We start from the raw sequence: 20,062 nt of genomic DNA, 5'->3' as shown, positions 1-20,062 counted from the left end.
GCTCCCTGAGCCCCTCCCAGTGTCGCTGGGAAGCCCCCTCCCATGGCAACTGTCCATAGGGGCGAGTAGATGGCCCCTGGAGCCGTGACCGCTGTGGGAGGCCACGGTGGGCGGGAGGGGGAGCCTGCTGGTGAGCACAGGGCCCCGTGGAGCCGCGGGAACACGTGGCCAGGGCCCCGAGCCCAGCGGAGCCCGTGTCAGCCGTGTCTGCAGCGTCCAGACAGCCCGGCCGCCTTCTCAGGAACCGAAGGGGAGAGTTTTCCCGGAATTGGCCAGAGTGCGCCAGAAACCCGTCAGGGCATCCTTGTGGGAGGGGTCCTGGGAGGGGGTCAGGGGCCAGGGGTCAGGAAGCTTGCTAAGGCTGGACTTGTCTGCCTTGGAGGCTGGGTGCCTTTTGAGTCACCCTGGTAGTCATGGCTGTAGTCACGGTTGGAGGACGGTGCCCTGGGGGTGGAGGAGGCACCGCCTCCCTGGGGAGCACTTGCCCCGCAGGAGAGCTGGGACCAGAGGGACTGGGCCTGCGGCCCCAGGAGACCCGAGCAGCTGTCTCCACCCCACAGCTTGGCTCGGCCTCCTCGGATGTCGGCCCCTGAGGGGGCTTCCCCGTCCTTGGCTTTGCGGGTCTCTCATGGGAGGAGCCTTGCATGGTGGACAAGACCATGAGGACTGGACCTGACCACCTGGGTTAGAGCTGCGTCCTCCCCTCCCTACGTGTCCACGTGGCGGTCCCCAAGCCCTTTTCCCACGTGCGAATCGGGGACCTGTGATTGTTCGAGGAATGAGGCAGGTGTGAGAGCCTGGCGCCGCCCAGGGCTGCAGGTCACTGGGGAAGGGAGGCTGTGGCCTGTCTCAGCCGCCTGCGTGCTCGCGGGCTTGGCTAGAACCTCACCGACGGTGAAAGGAAGCGCCATGCTGACGCGGTCCTTTCTGGGTGACAAAACCCAGCAGCCTTGGGCTAAGCTGTCTAGTGGCGAGCGGTGGGCACGGTGCTGCCATGCCCGACGTAGCACGGCCCCTGGAACACCTGGCCGCACAAAGAAACCCCGTCCTCCCCCAGCAGCCCAGAGGCCGGGGGCCCATCAAGGCGGCTCTCATCCATCAGCGGCTGGCGGCTGGCGCCCGGTTGCGCCCTGTCTCCCAGCGCGCGTGCAGCCGGGGAAGTGGCCCGAGTGCAGGAAGCGCTCATGTTCAATTGTCCAGACATAATCGAATCCCGACTCCTCAGATCCCCGCTGGGCTGTGCGCTCCTGCCCAGGGCAGCGGATGGGCGAGCTGGGTCGGTCTCCCCAGGCGCCTCCTGGCGCTCGGCGCTGGGGCAGTCACGGCGGCTTCCGTGGCTCTGGTGCCAGCCTGGAGTTCCCATCCCAGATCCGCTCCCGAGCCTCGGTTTTATCATCTGTAGAATGGGTGACCAAGGACACTGCCGGTGGCGTTGGGTGCGCTGAGCGGATGGCCCCGACTGGTTGGTGCACCGAGGTCCGAGGACAGGAGTGGGGTTCGTGCCCAAACCCCAACTTCCACCTGCCTGCTTGTTGGTGGAGGAGATGCGTCGGGAAGTGAGGTCTGCCACCCAAACAGCTGCCGGTGTTCATGGGGACCCGGCACCTCCGAAGCCATCGTGGGGGACAGGGCCACCCCAGAGATGCCAGCTGGGGGTTCTCTGATACAGCCCTTCCTTCCTCCGTCACTTGCCCGTTCATTCACTCGATCTCGAGCCCCTGGGGTGGGCCATTGTCCAGGGTGTTTGGGACGCAGGGGGAGAAGAAGGTCAGGGCCAGCTGGTCACCTCAAGGCCACCTGTTTACCCCAAGGGCCCTGAATTCAAAAGCTTTACTCCGGCAGGCCGCCTCCACTAACTCAGAATGAAGATGTTTTGAACGTCCTTTGGAATCAGCAGGGCATAAACAAGACAAACAATTAATTCACTTTTCCATTTTGATATTGATCACAGACCTGTTCAGCTGCCAGTCCGAGCGGGTGATTGGCGGCCTGGCAGTGCGGCCCCCGGGGTTCCCGTCACCGTCACTGACGGTGTGTGATTGTCGGAGGGAAGCGGGGTTAGTGCCGCTTGTTGACAAAGTTCCAGGACACGCGGGGCGTCCATGGGCGCGTCGGGCCTCTCTTGTCCCTTACGGAGTTCGGATGTGGAGACCCTACCTCTCTCGGGACGCTGCAGAGGTTTTAAGAGAATCCTGTTCTCTCGAGGCTGGGATGCCGCCTGCCCCATCTGTCCCTGGGGCTGTGCGGCCAGGGGTCTCTCCTGAGGCTGGGAGTTGGGGGGAGCATGCTGTCACCTCCCCGTTCTCTCGCCGGCTTGGCTGTGAGCAGAGCCTCCGACAGATCTTCTCCTGGGGTGTTTGGTGGCCTGCGGTCTCCCAGCCCAGCCCCCGGGCAGCGACGTTGAGGGGCAAGGCTGGTAATTAGAGGCCTGCGGAGGTGTGGATGGAGGGCCAGCTCCAGCTGACCGGGGCCGGGGGCCGGGGTCAGTGCCCCGAGTGAAGATCACAGCCTCCTGCCTGCGCTCTCCCAGGGCGCGATGTCACAGGGGGCTCTGGGCACTTCAGGACCTCCCGGGGCAGGTAGCCCCCGTGTCAACTGTGGCTTCTTAAAGCAGGAGTCTCGCCCTAACCAGTTTGGCTCAGCGGATAGAGCGTCAGCCTGCGGACTCAAGGGTCCCGGGTTCGATTCCGGTCAAGGGCATGTACCTTGGTTGTGGGCACATCCCCAGTGGGGAGTGTGCAGGAGGCAGCTGATCGATGTTTCTCTCTTGTCGATGTTTCTAACTCTCTATCCCTCTCCCTTCCTCTCTGTAAAAAATCAATAAAATATATTAAGAAAATAAAAGCAGGTGTCTCCCAGCATCCTGGAAGTCAGAGGGCAGAGGTTTCTTCCCCCATTTTACAGATGGAAAAACTGAGGCATGGAGAGTTGGATCAGGCACAGCCCCGGCCGGGGCCAGGCCAGGGCTCTCACCACCAGGCTTCCCGTCTACGGGTCTGGGCTGGAATGTGGAGGGTGTGACTTCAGGCCAGTGGCTTCTCCTCTCTTTGCCTCAGTTTCCCATTTTGCAGCTGCCTCTCCGTGCTGGGGTGCGTGAGGTAGCGTGGGGCGAAGGGTGGCCCTGGTACCCGGTGTGTATTAGCAGCTGGGGGCCGTGCGCTCCGAGGTGCTCACCTGGGCAGGGAGGGGGCCTCAGAGGCGCCCCCTCGGTGGGACAGGCCCCTGTGGCACCTCGCGAGGGGGAGCTGTCCCTGGCAGTGTCTTCCCAATCCGTAGGCGGGTGCTATGTGGCCACAATCCCCCCCCGCACCCCCCCCCCCAGCCCCCGGGACGCAGGGTCCCGGCTCTGGCGGCAGGCTCCCCGCGGGGCCTGCGAGAGCTGAATGACCAGCTGACACAGAGCAGCAGGCCTGGCGGTGCTGCCCGCAGCCCCGGGAGGTGGGCGCTGGGCACGGAGCCCGAGTCCTCAGCTAATCTCATTTCAGGCCATTAGGGCCGAGGAAGCCGGCGTGTCCGGCTCCGCCGCCTGCCCCAGGCGCCCGGCCAGGCCTGAACGGGGCCTTGTTTGGGGCCAGGGGCGAAAGGCCTCCCTGTGGGCGGGGGCTGGGGGCGAGGTGGGTGCCCAGGCCCCAGGAGGCCCCTAAACAAGCCCAGGGGGTCTGGCTCAGCTCCGGGCCGCTGGGCAGGGGGCCAGCTTTCTGGAGACAGACGCTCATTGTGGCCACAGCCCGGCTCCCGAGGCCCAGCATCGGCCTCCAGACGCTGGCGAGGCCGTGGCCGCCCTGGTAGGGAGCCCTGCGGGCCAAGGAAAGGGACGGCGCCGCTGCCCCGGAGCCGCAGGGACGCCGCCGGCCGGCCGGCCTTTGCCGACCACAGGACGAGATGGGCAGCTCTGGCCTGGCGCTGGCCAGGGTCTGGCCTACCCGCCCCGTCACTCAGCCTGTGGCTGTGACCTGCCCCACCTGCTTCCACCTGCGTCCTGTCCTCCCAGTCCCTCCTGCGGGGTCTCCTGGAACCGGCACCCATCCCCTCTGGCCTCACTGTCCCTAACTGCGGTGAGGGTAGTGACCACATCACTTATGAGAGAACCAGCCACTTAGGAGACGGGGGGACGCCGTGGACAGGTGCACAGACAGGGACCCGGCTCACGGCCCCCGGAGACCGTTCTCGCGAGGGGCCTGCACCGCCCGGAAGCACGTGGGTTCAAGCCTCAGCTCCGCCACCTTCTCACTGGAGCCGGCGCTCTGAACTGTCCGCGCTTCGGTGTCCCGGCGTCGGCGGGCAGAGCTGCAGCCCCGCGCCCCGCGCCCAGGAAACTCCGTGATCGGACGCCGCGTGGGCGCGCAGCCGGCTCCTGGCGTCTGGGTTCCCCCGGACGCGCCGTGTCCCTTCCCCCGGAGGCTGGCGGGTCTGTGCGCCCGGCAGAGGCTGGCCTGGGCGGCGGGCGCCGACCACCGCGGTTCTGGAAGGTTAGGGGCCCGGGCGGCCACGGAGGGAGTGGGCCAGGCCGGGCCGACGCTGCCCTGCGCCCCGAAAGGAAGCCTGGCGTGCGGGCTGCGATTATGGTGAGGCGCTGTGTAATTATCTCTAAAAATGGAGGCCGAGGAGGAATGAAAATAAATGCTTAGTGGAAATGAGAGGCGAGCGCGTGCAGAAAATAGCGGAGCCGCCGGCAGCTGCAGGTCCGGGCGGGAGGGGCAGGGCGGGGCCGAGGGGCTGACCGGCAGGGTGAGGGCAGGGTGAGGGCAGCCGGCGCTCCCCCCCCCCAGCCCCTCCCCAGCCGGGGCCCACCGACCGAGGGGTGCGTAAGGCCGCAAAAGTGTCTTCTGTCCCCCTCCCGCTCCGCAGGCCGCAGGTCCAAGGTCCAGGTGTGGGCAGGGCTGCCCTCCTCGGGGCTGTGAGGGAGAGTCCGCGCCTCGCCCTGGCCGTTCCCTGCCCGCCTCCACCTTTCTCAGCTCCTGGGGGCAGCACCCTGGTCTCTGCCCCGTTGTCACAGTGCCTCCCCTTACTTTGTGTGTGTGTGGGTATTTATTTATTTGGTTAATCCTCACCCGAGGATATTATTTCCATTGGTTTTTAGAGAAAGTGGAATTTCCCTTCCACTTTCTCTAAAATTGATGTGAGAGAGACATCAATTGGCTGCCTCCAGCACGCTCCCCAACTGGGGTCGGGGATTGAGCTTGCAACGGACGTATGTGCCCTGGACCGGGAATCGAACCCGCGACCCTTCAGTCTGTGGGCCACCACGCTGACCACGGAGCCGCACTGGCTAGGGCCCCTAATTTTTAAATCAATGTTTTTCTCACGGTGAGATCTGTACAACGTAACTATTACCATTTTAACCAGAGAGTGAAGCAGTTCACAGGGTTATGTAACCATCACACTGTTCTCTCTAGAACTTGTTCATCTTCCCAACCAGAAAGCCCAGCCCCCCTCCCCCCCAACCCCCCGCCCCCCAGCCCCGGCACCGGCTCCCTGCCGCTCTTCCCGTCTGTGAATTTACCTGCCCCGGTGCCGCGTACACGTGGGACCTACAGTGTGTGTCCCCGTGTCCACATTCTTAAAAATGCCAGGAATTGGGTGAGAGGCTGGGGTCTGCTGGGCCCCCAGGAAGGTACTCCGTTTAAATGAATTAGAGTGAAATGAAGGTAAAGGTGCCGTTTTTCAGCTGGCGCGGCCGCAGTTCAGGAGCTCAGCGGGCAGACAGAGGGCATCCCCATTGTTCCAGAAGGTTCCCTGGGCGCCGCTGTTAGGGTCACGGAGGCAGACATGGCAGCTACAGGCGCGGGCGCGGTTTTTACTCTGCTCTGATGACACCTTGGTTGTCCTTTATGGTGAAGAAATGAAAGCAAGTGCGTGGGACGGAGAGCACGGGTGGGACCCAGCTCATTTCCCGGTTTGACGTGGGCGCTGGCCTGTGGAGGGGGCCCTGTTCTTAGGAAAGACACTCGGATTCAGGTGTTTGGGGTGAAGGGGGGTCGAGTCTGCAGTTTTTTCTTACAGGTTCAGAAAAAACGATACACACAGCCCCCCCCCGCCCACCCCCTCCCCCCCACACACAGAGGGAGAGAGTGTGAGTCTCCACGTGACCAGGGCCCAGCCCAGGCGGGAGGAGTGGCCTGAGGCAGGGGCACTGCCTTGGAAGGTGGGTGGGTGGGCAGAGAGTCGGGCTGGGCTGGGCGCGAGTGCTGCAGGGCGTCCTCAGGCAGCTTGGTTTTGGGGGGCTGCCGGAGCTCCGATCTGGCCTGTCCTTCACCTGAACCGGCCATTGGTCTGAATTCTGGGGAGCAGGCGCGGGCTCTTTGCGGCTCTGGGCATGGAGCCGGGGGGTGGGGGGGGGCGGTTACCGGGGAGGATGACTGAGACCCTGGTGTTCTCCGCTGTGTGTGCCGTCTCGCCCCGTGGGCACCCACGCCGAGCTGGACGGGGTGGGCCGGGGGCTCCCATACACTGAACACCACCCATGCCCTTAGGGCACAAAAGTAACCCAGTGAGGGGCTTCGTGTTAGGAGCCAGGTCTCGGGGCCCGAGCCACTCCCCCGGTCCCCCAAGTCAGGATCAGCGACGGTGCCACCAGGGCCAGTGACCAGGCTGAGCTCCGGCCACCTCGCCGGCCGCCCTAAGTTCCCACCAACTCCTCCTCTCAGGGCTGCAAGCCGGCGAGCCCTCCCCCGTGCCTCCTCCCCCATTGCGGAGCCATGCCCAGTGCAGGCTGGGAGCCCAGGTGTTGAGGTATGGAGTGGGGGGAAGGGGGGGAGCTGCCTGGATGTTGATCTGGGGGTTCTGGCCTGTGTGCCGGCTCCAGCCCCAACTGTGGCAGCCTGTGCTGCTCCGTTCACGGGGTGCTTCCTGGCTGTCGGCTTTGTCACTTGTAACTGTGGCCAGTCTGTGCCCAGGAAGGTGCAGATGTGTGTACCTGTGCACATGTGTGTGCGTGTGAGCACGTGCATGCATGCGTGTGCGTGTGCGCGTGCGCGTGCGCGTGTGCGTGTGTGTGTGTGTGTGTGTGCGTGTGCACGCTCCATCCTTGCTCACTCAAGGCCAGCATCTTTGTTCCAGTCCAGATTGTCAGGTTGAAATGTGCTGCGTCCCCTTGGGCGGGGGTGGAGGGGCATATGGTTGTGAGAGGCCAGGGCTGGGCCATCTGTGACTCTGGGCGGTGGGGCGTTCACGGTGCGTCTCCTGAGCAGGACTGTGCTGGCCCCGGGGCCGCGGAATCTGTCGTTGGCCCCAGGGCTCACGCTTTCCCTTCTCTCCCCAGTTCCTGTGCTTGAAGAACATCCGCACCTTCCTCAAGGTCTGCCACGACAAGTTCGGGCTGAGGAACAGCGAGCTGTTTGACCCCTTCGACCTCTTCGATGTCCGAGACTTCGGGAAGGTGAGTGGCCTCCTCCCTGTCTCCGTCCCCCAGGTTGGTGGCCGAGGGCCGGCTCGGCGGCCGGGGGGAGCCAGGTAACCAGACGGGGCCGGCCCTGCAACGCCGCGGAGCGGGCTGTCCGTCCCGTCCGGCAGGCGCAGGCGGGACTGTGTGCCAACAGGAGGGGCGAATCGAGGGCCGGGACAGCAGGCCAGCCGTCCTCAGACCATTCGGGGTGAGGCCAGGAGGTGGAGGGACCGCAGGGCGTGGACAAGGACAGACTGGGGGAGCCCTGGCCCTGCCTGTCCGGCTGGCGACCCGAGAGTTTACTTCCTGCTCCGGGTCCTCGTTCTCCAAGGGAGAGAGGGCTGCTGCCGGGCCCTGCGCCTCAGGAGCCGGCGGGGGTGGCGCCGGGCTGGGGTGGCGCTGGGTGGGAGGGGCCCTCGCAGTGACCCTGAAACAGCTCCGGCAGGTGAGGCAAGGAGGGGTGACCACCTGAACCCCAAGGGTCCCCTGGGTCCATGCCTCGGGGAAGTCTCGCTGGCAGCTGTCCTGGGAGCCCGGCTGGCACGGGGAGGGGACCCGAGGCCTGGCCGTCCAAAGGCTGATTCCCGGCTTCCTGGTGAGCCCGGGTTCGGGGTGCCACATGCCACCAGGTAGCACCGCAGGGCCAAGGTCACCCCTGTAAATCACTGGGTCAGGACCAGGACAGCCCCTGGGTGGCCCGGGGCTGCGTGCGGGGCTGAGTGCAGACCTGGTGCGGCGCTGCCCGCGGCCCAGGTGGCCCGTGTCCCCTCCAGTGCCTGCAGGATCCCCAGGCCGGCCCTGCCCTCCGCCGCTGGCACGGGCTCCGCGGGACGCGCTTCCCGGACGGCCTGGAGGGCAGCCCCACCTCTGATGGGAACTCTGGGAGGGTTTATTGCCGTTTATCTGAGGACCAGGGTCAGGGCCGGGGCTCGGGGAGTGGCCGTGGCCGGCGCATGGTTTACGAGGGGCAGTGACAGATGCTGAGAACTGAAGGGCCGCCAGGCGTCCTGTTGGCATCGAGGCCAGGACTTTCCCAGCAGCCACCTGGGCCTGGCGGTATTCTTTCTTCCTGAGATTCTCCAGAGAGGAGCTCCCGGGCCTGTTCAAGAGCCCGTCGCTTTGTGCAACCACCCGGGTCTCTGACTCAGCCACGTCCGCTGGTGGCCCCCCCGGGACTCCGAGGTACCCCCCTCCCCGCTGCCCAGGGGCGCGTCTGCCGGCACAGCTGCTGCAGCTGGACCAGAGCCACGTGGGTTCCTGGCCCGTCAGAGCTCCTCAGTCCCCGCGGATCTGCTTTCAGGTGGACGGACGCTCCGCTGCTCTCTCCTCGGACCGCAGTGCCTGGGCAGGGAGCAACCGCGTGGGAGGGCAGCCCCGTGGTGGCCGGTTCTCTCTGTGGGACCCCCCCCACTCCCTGCCGCTCAGGGCTCCTAGGAGACCCTTGGCATAGGCCTCGGGGGGCAGCAGGCAGGTGGCCCCTCGAGGGTGCAGCCAGACACTGGGTGAGCGGCCTCATTGCCAGAGAAGCCACCGGCCACCACCTCCCCCCTGCCGGCGTTCATTCTGTGGGAGGGAGGGATGGGGGCGGGAGAGGGGCTTCGGTCACTAGACCTGGAGTGAGGCCTGCGGAGCTGACCACCCTGCCAACAGCTGTCACTTGGCAGAGGGCAGGGGCACGGCAGGACAGGCCACCAGCGGGACCTGACTGGACCCCCAGTTCCACCCTCGCTGAGGGACAGGAGTGTGACTCGCCTTCCTTGTAGGCCTGGGTTTCCTCCCTCCCTCCCCTCCCCTCCCTCCTTCACTTCCCTCCCTCCCCACCCTCCCTCCCTCCCTCCCTCCTTCCTGAGGTCCCTGGCCAACGGCCGGGGCTTGTGGACCGAGGGCACCTGTCTGTCTGCCTGGACACGGATCTCATGGGAGGAGCGGGGAGGGGCCCTCGGTGGGTCAGGAGGCTCCGGCTGGCCCAGCCGCCTTGCCGGGCCTGGGGAGACTGGACATCCTGGGGGCCCCCCCACCAGGTCAGGGACCCGTTTCCGGGGAGGCCCCAGCTGCTCCCTTGCGTGGCCCAGCCAGGCTGCCCTGCTCCAGGGACCCGCCGGGTCCTGGGCTCACGGTCGCCTCCATTTCAGGCAGAATTAACCCGAGAGGAAGGCCCCGCGGCTGTGTCTGCGTTTGAGTGAAAGGGCGCGCACAGCCTCTGAGGAGGGGCTTAACACCCCATTTATTATTCATTAAACATTTGCCTCTGAAGCCACGAACCTGGCCGTGAGCAGGGCGGGGCGACCGGCAGGCGTGCGGTCATTTAGCGCGAAGCTGCCCGTTCCCCCGAGTGCACGTCCGGCCTCCGGCCTCCGGCCTCCCCTCCCCCGGCAGCGCTCAGCGAGGGCTCCCTGCGCTGTGTGCGGGCTCTTGGCGCCCACGAGCCCTTCCACGGAAGGAAGGGAGGGAGGGAGGGAGGAAGGAAGGAAAAAGAAGGCAGGTCTCCCTCATGTCCCACAGCGACAGTGGAACTAGGGGTCCCGTCCGGTCCTGCCGAGGGCAGAGGTGGAGTCTCATGTTTGGCTGCGCCCACCCTCGGCCAGGCGGGCAGCTGTCGGCAGGGACAGGCACGGTCAGCGCGTGGCTCTGCCATCACTGGGGTGGGAAACGAGGCAGGAGGCCAGTGTGGAGCCCTGCCCTCCGCAGACACCCCCCACCGTCCCCGACGTCTTGAGGCAGCTGGTGCTTCTGGAAGTGACAGTGGCCAGCTGAGACGCCTTTAGGGGCTCAGGACAGAACGTGACGCTGGGAGCGGGCGAGTCAGGACCAGACGGCACTGGCTGGGCCCTTGGTCCGGTCCCCTCCCTCTCGGGCGTCTGTAGAGGCCTCTGAGGACGGCTGGAGGGTCTGAGATGGTGCGCTGTGCTTGGCCGTGCCCTCGGGCGGTGGCCTGGAGGCCGTGCACCGAGCAGTGGGCGTGGCCCTGGCTGTGGGTCGGTGCCACGGGAACGCCGCCTGACCAGCCTCCCGGCCCACTGACCTGTGTGGCGCTGTCACCCACAGGCCGTTGATTTCCGGAGCATGCGCATCGCCGGGCCGCCCCGGGCTCGCTCTGGGCAGGGAGGAAGGGAGCGCAGCCTCGGGCGTGGACCCGGCCCCCGCGTGTCCCCGGCCCGCGGCCTGTGTTTGCTCTTGTGTTTGCTCGTCTCCCTTAATGTTTGCTCGTCCGCTGGCCGAGGGGACGCCTCGGCTCCGGAGGCCTTGCTGCTCCCGGCTGGCGGCTCAGAGCTGCTGCCGCGGAGACGCTCGCTCTCCTCGCAGCCGCCCCTGCTAATGGCCTGTTCCAGGGGGGCCGGGGCCGGGCCGGGCCGGCAGCCTCCAGGGCCCGCAGGCTGCTAGGGCTCTGAGCTTCCGCTTCACAGCGCGTCCTCCCTCCACCTGCTCCTTGTCACTCGCGGGCACTGTCTGCCACCCGCTCTCAGAGGGACCGACAACCAGGCACACGTATGCACACAAGCACCTGCAGACATGTACACAGTCCACACGTACACTGCACACACGTACGTAACACACATGTACACAGTCCACAGTACACCGCACCCACATGTACACAGTCCATAGTCCACCGCACACACATGTACACACCAACGTGCACACACCTGCACACGTGTACACAGTATACACAGGCACACGTGTACACACACATATGCCTACACACAGTGGCACACATGTACACACATACATATGCTTGCACACCTGTGTACATAGTCCACACACATCGGCCCACACATGCACACAGCCTGCATCCACGTGCACACGCGTGTACATAGCCTGCACATACACCTGCACACGCAGGTACGCGCACACACACACGCACAGAGTCAGATCAGCCCGTGGGCGCTGACCTGCCGTTTCCAGGTGTTCTCTCTGCGCCCTCTCCCCGGAGCCGTGGCCATCAGCCGGCCTTCCCAGTGGGCGGTGGTGGAGGGGGCCGTGGGTTTCAGTGGCCGGTCCCTGCAGACCTGAGGAGCTGAGCGCCGGGCGCTGTGGGCCTCCCTCCCGTGTGCGATGCTCACAGCATGTGTGTGTGTGTGTGTGAGGCCGGGGAGCTTCGGGAGCTGTTTTGGTGCCTCAGTACCCCTCGGTGGGCCCCAGGGAGGTGGTGATGCCCAGACCCGGGCCAGGCCTGGGGGGCTGTTGGCCCAGGAGGTGAGTCCCTGGCCCCTGGTGAGCGATCACACCCGTCTTCTCCCTTCTCGCTTCCGATTCATTCCCGGGGAGAAGGGGCTCCGGGACTGGGGTGCCGCCCTCACGCCTGGTGGAGAAGCCTGGGATGTTGGTGACGGGGAGGCGGGGTGCATCCAGGCGCGGCTTCTGCTGCTGGTCCGCATCGCACAGGCAGGTCGCGCTCACCTCGCCGGGCGTCAGTTTCCCCGTCCGTAAGCTGAAGGACTGGCTGGATGGCCTCTTGATGGCGGCCGTCAGGGGTGCCTCTCTGGTCCCCATGGGCTCACATCTTTGCCACCTCTCTCCCCCATGTCCTTTACCCTGCGGGTCCCACTCAGGTGGCTGGGAGCTTGAGTTTTCCCAACTCGACCTGGTGTGAGCATGCTTTTGTGTGTGTATATGCTGTGTCCACAGTTAATTAAATTTTAATGGCTAATTGTTTCTCCCCAGGCCCCGAGACATTAATGGTTTCTATTGACGCCTGACAATTTGATGTTTGTTGCAAAAAAGGTGGATTGAGACTGGGAAGGGGAGAGGAGACAAATACCAAATGTGACGAGTGCATCGCAACTAGCGTCCTTCCATGGCGCCTGCCCCTCCGCATCACAGGGTGCAGCTGTGACGTGGGGGGGGGGGGCGGGGGGAGGCCCTGCTGCGGGTCAGAAAGCCTCTCCCAGGCCCTCCGACCCCCTCTGCCTGCAGCTCAGGTTCGGGAGTTTGGGCGGGAGCCCTGGGATGTTTATCCTGGGGGATCCTTTTTTGACTTTCATGAAAAAACAATTATTGTGATAAAGTGGAGATAACCTAATATTGATCATTTTAACCCTGGAAAAGGGTGTACAGTTCAGTGTCGTTCACTGTATTTATTCAGTGTTGCTCAGCCCTCACCACTGTCTAGTTCCACACTTTAAAAAAATATATTTGTATTGATTTCAGAGAGGAAGGGAGAGGCAGAGAGAGATAGAAACATCAATGAGAGAGAGAATCATTGATCAGCTGCCTCCCCCATGCCCCCTACTGGGGATCGAGCCCACAAACTGGGGGCTGGAATCGAACCCGGGACCCTTCAGTCCGCAGGCCGATGCTCTATCCACCCAGCCACACCGGCGAGGGCTAGTTCCACACTTTTTATCACCCAGAAGGAGAGCTGCTTCTTCTCTCCCATCCCCAGCCCCTGGCGGCCCTTCGCTTGTTTCGCTCCCATGCGCCGACCTGGGCCTTGTGCACATGGAGTCACACAGCAGGTGGCCTGCGACGCGGCTTCTCTCCTGAGCACGTGTGTTCTTGCGTTCGAGGCTCACCATGTGGCCGCACGGGTCCGAGTTGCACTCCTTTTCCTGGCGGGCTCATGTTCCATGTGCCATGAACCGCGTTTGTGAATCCGTCACCCCCTGGTGGACGGCGGGCAGTCTCTACCCGTGGGCTGTTGGGATGGCACCTGCTGCGGACGTGCACGCAGAGGGGAGGCTTTGTTGGCTGACTTTAAAGAATACGTATGTTTTTATTGGTATTAGAGCGAGGGGAAGGGAGAGGGATAGAGAGCTGGAAACATCGATGAGAGCAGCAACATTGATTGGCTGCCTCCTGCACGCCCCCTACTGGGGATGGAGCTTACAACCTGGGCATGTGCTCTCACTGGGAATGGAACTGTGACCTCCTGGTTCATAGGTCGACGCTCAACCGCGCCTGAGCTTAAAGGTGAGCGGGAGACACAGCTTCCCCCTGGACGTTCAGTGTCTGAAGGAGACGCCGCTCATTCATTCATTCATCCATCCATTCAGCAGACACTGTGAGGTGCCCTGGGGGCCAGGTGCAGGGACAGAGTGGTGAGCAGACAGACCCCGGCCCCTGCTCTCGAGTGGGGGAGGGGAGTGGGGCACCTCTCCTGCGTGTCAGCCTGGGGGCTGAGGGCTGAGGTCTTGGGGAGCCTGCCGAATCTGCACCCCGGCTGTGGCCCTCACGGACCCTCTTAAATACCTTCCCCTCTCCTCTTAGGATTGCCCGTTTTCAAAGATTACTCGTTTGAAACCAAGGACGTTTATTAGGTAATTAGTTTTCCCATCTTTAATTAATCAAGGACTAATTATGAGTTACTTCTCCAATTAGCACTTCCTACCCACACCTGACAATGGTTCGCCCACACAGGAGGCTCACTCGCCGAGAGGGCAGGCAGGGCGCTGAGCTGCGTGGGTGCAGTTTGGGTGAGTTCAGGGCACTTGGCGGCCTCTGGGATGACCGTCACCCTGGGACGATGACCTGCGAGGACCCCCGTTCGGGCACCTTGCACTGTGGTCACCGACAGGCGGTGTGGTGGGCGGGTGGCGCCTGCCTGCTGTGGGCGGCGGCAGGGGGAGCCAGAGGGTGACAGGCAGCACCCCAGTCCCGAGCCGGCCCAGGGCTTTTCTGTGCTGTGGGGCTGGGGAGGGTCAGCCGTCAATTGGGGCGCCCAGAGGGCGGGCATCTGGGGAGGAATGACCCCCCCCCCGCCCCCATTCACTGGTGTGTGTGAGGAGCTGCAGCCTTGAGGCCCAGGCCTCGCCGGCTGGTGAGCAGGCAGAGGGGACACTGGGCGTCTCTGCCCAACCCCGCTGACCGCCCCAGCAGCAGGGTTTGGGCCAGCCCACTGCCGCCTCCTCTGAAGCCGCTCGGGTGGCCAGGCCTACAGGTTCAGGAATGGCGGGCCTGGGCCTGTTGTGTGGCTTCTCTCCTGGCCCCTGAAGCCAGGCCCCAGGTGCCGGTCGGCCGCCTATGGCCCGGGCTGACCAGCCTGAGGCTCTGGGCTCAGCCCCAGACGGCAGCCTGCCCTGTCTGAGCGCCTGCTTCCACTTTGGGGTGATGGTGTGGAGGCAGGTAGTAGGTCGGATGCACAGCAGCAGCTCTGCCTGGTGCTGTGGCCTCCTCCAGGCCTGGCACAGCACCAGGCCCAGGACGGAGCGCCCAGGTGCCAGCAGTGCCCGGCAGAGCAGGCGAGCGTAGAGAGCGCCGCCCGGGGCTGGGGCCGGCAGCTCTCAGGGCTGCGAGGAGGGACAGAGGACGCAGGGAGAGGGTGGACAGGCCCTTCCCTGCCCTGCCCATGGACGCCAGAAGCAGGCTGTTTGGCCTCCCCGGCCGCATCCATCTGTCTCCAGCTTCGGTGCCGTTTCCGGCTCGCATTCCTCTTTACTTACCAGTAGCTGGTGGCAAAAACGGCTCAGAGCCCCTTCCCCCTCCCGAGACGGGAGAAAAGTCCGGTGTCTGGTGCCTTCCCTCCCCGAGGGCAGCTTTAACCGGGACGTTGGCCGGCTGTGCTGGCCATGGGACAGCAGGGCCCTGGGCCGGGGGTCTGGGTGCTGGGTTCCAGGAGCCCCCTGGCCAGGGCTGTGCGGGGTCAGGGCGGGTACCGGGAGGCGGCTCTGTGGGTGCCGCCCGGATCACCAAGTCCTGGAGCCCTAGGCTCAGAGCTCAGAGCCCCGCTGGGTCCTCCCTCTTTGCCACCAGCAGCCGTGCCCGGTAGCACCAGCTTCTCGGTTGGGTCTGGGAACCCGGGGGAGGGGTGGCCATGTGCACGGGGTGGCTCTGCCCTTCAGCGGGCAGTGGGGCACGTGTCAGAAGTGCAGGGCCTTGGCCTGAGAGAGGCCTGAGGGGGTGGACAGTCCAGTCTACACCAGGGAGCGTGGCCAGGTCAGGGCGAGGGCAAAGGTGAGGCAGGGGCTGGCAGTGCCTGGCAGTCTGGCTGTTGACCTGAGGACGGGCGGGGCCCGGGGGCGGGTTTGGCTCCGCCTCTGTGCTTATTGAACCCGTGACCTTGGTGCGGCTCCACGCCCGCCACGACCTCGATCCTCGATCGTCTCATCTGCAACACGGGCATCAGAATGACACCAATTACATCAGCCTGGCGGAGCTGTGAAGGGCGCCCATCCCATTCCGGCCACAGTGCCCGGGGCAGGGCGCCCTCTAGGGGCTGGCCTCTGGCCTGGGTGCCTGGACGCTTCCCAGTCCCGGTGGGTCCGGGCGGCCACGGGGTGTGCGCCAGAGACTTTCTGCCCCGCTAAGAGCACGCTGCCCTCTGGTTTTGGTTTTGTTTTATTAATCCTCGCCCGAGGATGTTTCCCATTGATTTTTAGGGAGAGCGGAAGGGAGAGAGAGACAGAGAAACATCGATGTGAGAGAAACGCATTGATGGGTTGCGTCCTGCATGTGCCCCGACCATGGCCCGGGCTGGGGAGGAGCCTGCAACCAAGGTACATGCCCCTGACCAGAATCGAACCCAGGACCCTCTGGTCTGCAGGCTGATACTCTGCACTGAGCCACATCGACCAGGGCTCCCCTCCATTTAAAGACAGCCCCTCGCTGAGCTGGAGGCACCCCTATTAATTTAACTGCAGAAAATCACCGCATGTCTTCCAAGCGGAAAAGGAGAGCTTTCCCGATACCGTGGGCATATCATCGGGGAAAGCAAATTAAATCGTCCTCGATGGGGGAGACTCAATCGCTCTGGGGAAGGGAGTCGGTGAAGCAGGGAAATGAGAAATTGCAGGCGTCCTTGGGCGGGAGGTCGGGGAAGGGGGTCTGGGAGCCCTTGTGGGGGAGGCGATGGGGCAGGGACGGGGTCTCGGTGGCCGAGGCGGGCAGCCGGTGGGACCCGGCATGCTCCCAGCGTCCCGCCAGTCCTCTCGCCGCCCGGTCACTGCCTGCAGGCTTCCGGCCGCCCTAGACGGGGTGCTGTGCCCCCAACAATTCACGTGCTGAAGCCTTAGCCTCCGTGCGAGGGGTCAGAGGTGAGCCCTTTGCGGGAGGTTTCCGTCGTGAGGCTGGAGCGTCATGGATGCGATCAGTGACTTTATTTTAACTTTTTTGAGAGAGGAACGGAGAGGGAGAGAGAGAGAAACATCAGGGATGAGAGAGAATCACGGATCACCTGCCTCTTTTATGCCCCACTCTGGGGATCGAGCCCATACCCCGGGCATGTGCCCTGACCAGGAAGCGAACCGTGACCTGACTCACAGGTCAGCGCTCACCACTGAGCCCCGCCGGCCGGGCCTCCTCTTTAATTCCGGATGAGCAGTGGCTTTGCACCCGCCTCGCGGCTTGGGCTGCTGTGGGACAGGACCCAGGCCCCGGCGGTGGAGGGACCGGCTCCGTCGCACAGCCGGCGCCGTTGGTTGGAGAGCCGGCCCTTCAGCACCAGGCTCTCCCTTCCGGCCGCGCCCGGCCCGCCCCTGTCTGCCGCGGGAGGCGCCCAGTCAGGGCTTGCGGCGTGACCGCGTGCTTCGCGGGCGGTGGACAAAGCTGTGGCCGCTCTAGGAAGTCCAGCCGTGGTCAGAGACGGGGCTCCCGCTGCCGGCCGTGGGGTTCCCCTCCTGAGACAGAGACAGGCAGACACATCGATGGGAGAGGCACAGCAGCGGGTTGCCTTCTGCACGGACCCGGACCTGGGCCTGGGATTTAACCTGCAACCCAGGTACATGCGGCCAGGCTCAACCTCAACCTGTAACAAAACACTCCAACGTATGTTGTTTTTGATGCTGTTTTTAAACAAGAATCATGCAAAGCCAGAATGAAAGAAAACTTCAAATTTGAGACATAGGCACTCACTCCCCATCCCATGCTCCAGTGAACCAATCACGGGAAAAACTTGGGTCAGGAATAGGTAACGATGAACGATGAACGGGTTCTCCGGCCCCTCTCTTCCTCCTCCCTCTCCCTTGGGCCATGAGGCTCCCCCTCACGCACCGCTCCCTCTCAAAGGGCCGTCCTCCCCGTGACACGCCGCCCACTCCCAGCTCGGCGCCTCCGTGGCTCAGCTGACAGCTCTGAGCCGCCGGTGGGCACGTTCTGGCGGGTCCCGGGCGCGCCCTGCCAGGCCACGCCCGGTCTTTGTTGGCGGCGCCCGCCACCTCGCCCCTGCACAGGGCTTTCTCCCGGGAGACTTTCCGAAGGCAGGCATCCCTGTCAGTTAGCATTCAGCACAAGTGTGGGCTCGGCCGGCAATTCATCTTCTTTTCTTCCCTCTTATCTGCGCGACCAAGCCCGGCGCCGGCTGCCTCTGGCCTCCTCCACGGAGCAGGTGCCCCCGGGGAGGAGCGGAGAGGTGTCCGGGAAAGACCCCTTTTCCCCCTCCTCCCGTGGGCCGGCGTGGCCTGTGCCCACCTGCCAGGCTCGGGGAGGGAAGAGGTGGGCGTGCCCCTGTGTGTGGAGTGCCTGCCCACAGCCTGGGGGCGCGGGGCTCCGGGTGGACCCGACAGGCGGTGTGTCCTCCCGCAGGCAGGTCCCGGGCGGCCTCCGGGGCTGCGGGGGATTTCGTCCCCGTGGTGGCAGGAGCCGGAGGCACGAGTGGCCACCTGGCTGCCATTCAGTGAGGGCGACTCGGGCTGGGCACTTCCTGTATGCTGCTCTCTAAGGCGGTGGCCCAGAGCTAGGCCGCATGGTCAGGCCCCACAGACACCCGTGGCTGTGGACCGGCCGGCAGAACATGCCCTAGGGGGGGCGCCACTTCCCGCGCCCGCCCTCCACGCTCACCGCATAGTCATCCGCCGGCCGTGCCCCACCCTCGGCCGAGTCAAGAAGAGAAATGACTCGGGGGGCAGGGGCGGGGGTGGGGGCGGAGGTCTTGCTGGTCTGGCGGCCTGTCTGCCTGACCCGTGGGGCAGGAGAGGGGACGGAGGCTCGGAGGTTGCCCGTTGTCCGCGGTCATGCAGCTCAGCGGTGGAGGAACGGGGTCTTGAACCCGCTGCTGGGCTCCGGCTCAAACCCAGGCAGGTGAGGGGCTCTGAGGCCGGAACTCTGAAGAGGCGCCCACGCCCCAGCCCGTCCCGGGAGGGCAGACGCGGAAGCCAGCCCAGCCTCCCGCGCCAGCGGCCGCCCCTGGGAGATGGAGACGCTGCATCGGAATCAATAACCGCTGTCACAGCCTCCCTGCGGGAGGGCGGCCGGTCGGTGGCGCAGCCCATCGCAGCCGCCGCCTGGATCCGGGCCAGCGCTGCAGCGTGTGACTCCAGTTCTTTTCCTTCTGCTTCTGTTTTGCTTTTTAGGGAGGGGAGAGACAGAGAGGAAAACACATCGAAGGGAGAGACACATTGACTGGTTGCCTCCCGCACACACGTCGCCCGGGGCAGGGATTGACGAGGTGACCTTGATGGGAATCGAACCCTCGGCCCCTCAGTCCCAGGGCTGACGCTCTAACCTCTGAGCAAACCAGCGAGGGCTGCGAGTTCATGTTGTGACCCCGAGGCTCGTACCAGGTCCCCCGGCTCCTCTGCTCCCGTGCCCCTCCCTGGGGAAGGCGTGTGAGCGCTCGTCTTGGGGTCCGAGCGGAGCTCCTTGGCCAGCCCTGCTGGGCCGCGGTGACCTCGCCTCCGTCACCTGCCGGGGCTGGGCCCCCCACACATGGTGCCCTCGGAGCTGTGTGGGTGGCGAAGTCCACGTGGGCGAGTGGTGTGCTCCGCTGCCCAATTTGGGTTCCCGCCACGCGTGTGGGTGTCTGTCAGAGGACCCAGGACTGGGAGAGGCACCCCGTGCTCCTCCCCGCCCCCCAGGGCTGCTGAACCCCCTGCAGCTGCCTCCACCCGCCTTCCTGGGCCTTCAAAGCTTCCAGACTTTTCTTCCTTTTTATTTAAAAAAATATTTTTACTGATTTCAGAGAGGAAGGGAGAGGGATAGAAACATCATTGACTGGAGATGAACATTGATTGGCTGCCTCCTGTACGCCCCCCTCCACCCTCCTGCCGCCCAATTGGCAACAAGCCACAACCCGGGCCTGTGCCCTGACTGGGAATCCAACCGTGACCTCCTGGTTCATACATCGATGCTCAACCACTGAGCCACGCTGGCTGGGCTAGCACCCATCTCTGAGGGCCACTGGGTGCCCGGCTCTGGGCGCGACATGGGGTTCCAGGGGAGAGGCCGACTTGGCGGTGCCTGGAGTTTGCGTCCTGGTGGCCTGGGAGCACCAGCCCCGCCGGGTGTGCTTTGTGTGTGGCCCCGTCCCCTGCTTCCCTCGGCCCAGCTTGTGTCCTGGGGCCTGTCCCCTGCTTCCCTCGGCCCAGCCTGCGTCCTGGGGCCTGTCCCCTGCTTCCCTCGGCCCAGCCTGCGTCCTGGGGCCTGCCCCCTGCGTCCTGGGGCCTGTCCCCTGCTTCCCTCGGCCCAGCCTGCGTCCTGGGGCCTGTCCCCTGCTTCCCTCGGCCCAGCCTGCGTCCTGGGGCCTGTCCCCTGCTTCCCTCGGCCCAGCCTGCGTCCTGGGGCCTGTCCCCTGCTTCCCTCGGCCCAGCCTGCGTCCTGGGGCCTGTCCCCTGCGTCCTGGGGCCTGTCCCCTGCTTCCCTCGGCCCAGCCTGCGTCCTGGGGCCTGTCCCCTGTCCCGAGGCAGCCTGCCTCCCAGCAGCTCATCCTGCGCTGGCGTCTCCCTCGGGCTTGGACACCCAGGACGGTGTCCACGCAGGCAGACCCTCAGCAGCCCTGTGCCCAGCCCGGCCTCAGCCGGCAGCGACCCTCTA

The 20,062-nt window shown here is 64.9% G+C and overlaps 1 protein-coding gene across 1 annotated transcript in view; it reads left to right on the top strand.

The window, feature by feature from the left end:
- VAV2 (vav guanine nucleotide exchange factor 2) overlaps nucleotides 1–20,062 on the top strand; it is a gene marked incomplete at its 5' end in the record, with an annotated part of 102,410 nt that overhangs the window by 26,002 nt on the left and 56,346 nt on the right. The window contains one exon of the mRNA XM_081103326.1: nucleotides 7,262–7,378. Within this exon, the coding sequence (XP_080959452.1) occupies nucleotides 7,262–7,378 (117 nt within the window). The remainder of the gene's footprint in view (nucleotides 1–7,261; nucleotides 7,379–20,062) is intronic.

The sequence above is a fragment of the Myotis nattereri genome (genome assembly GCF_964212035.1).
Source record: "Myotis nattereri genome assembly, chromosome: 12".
NCBI classification, from domain to species: domain Eukaryota; kingdom Metazoa; phylum Chordata; class Mammalia; order Chiroptera; family Vespertilionidae; genus Myotis; species Myotis nattereri.
This window is presented reverse-complemented; position numbering and strand designations above follow the sequence as displayed.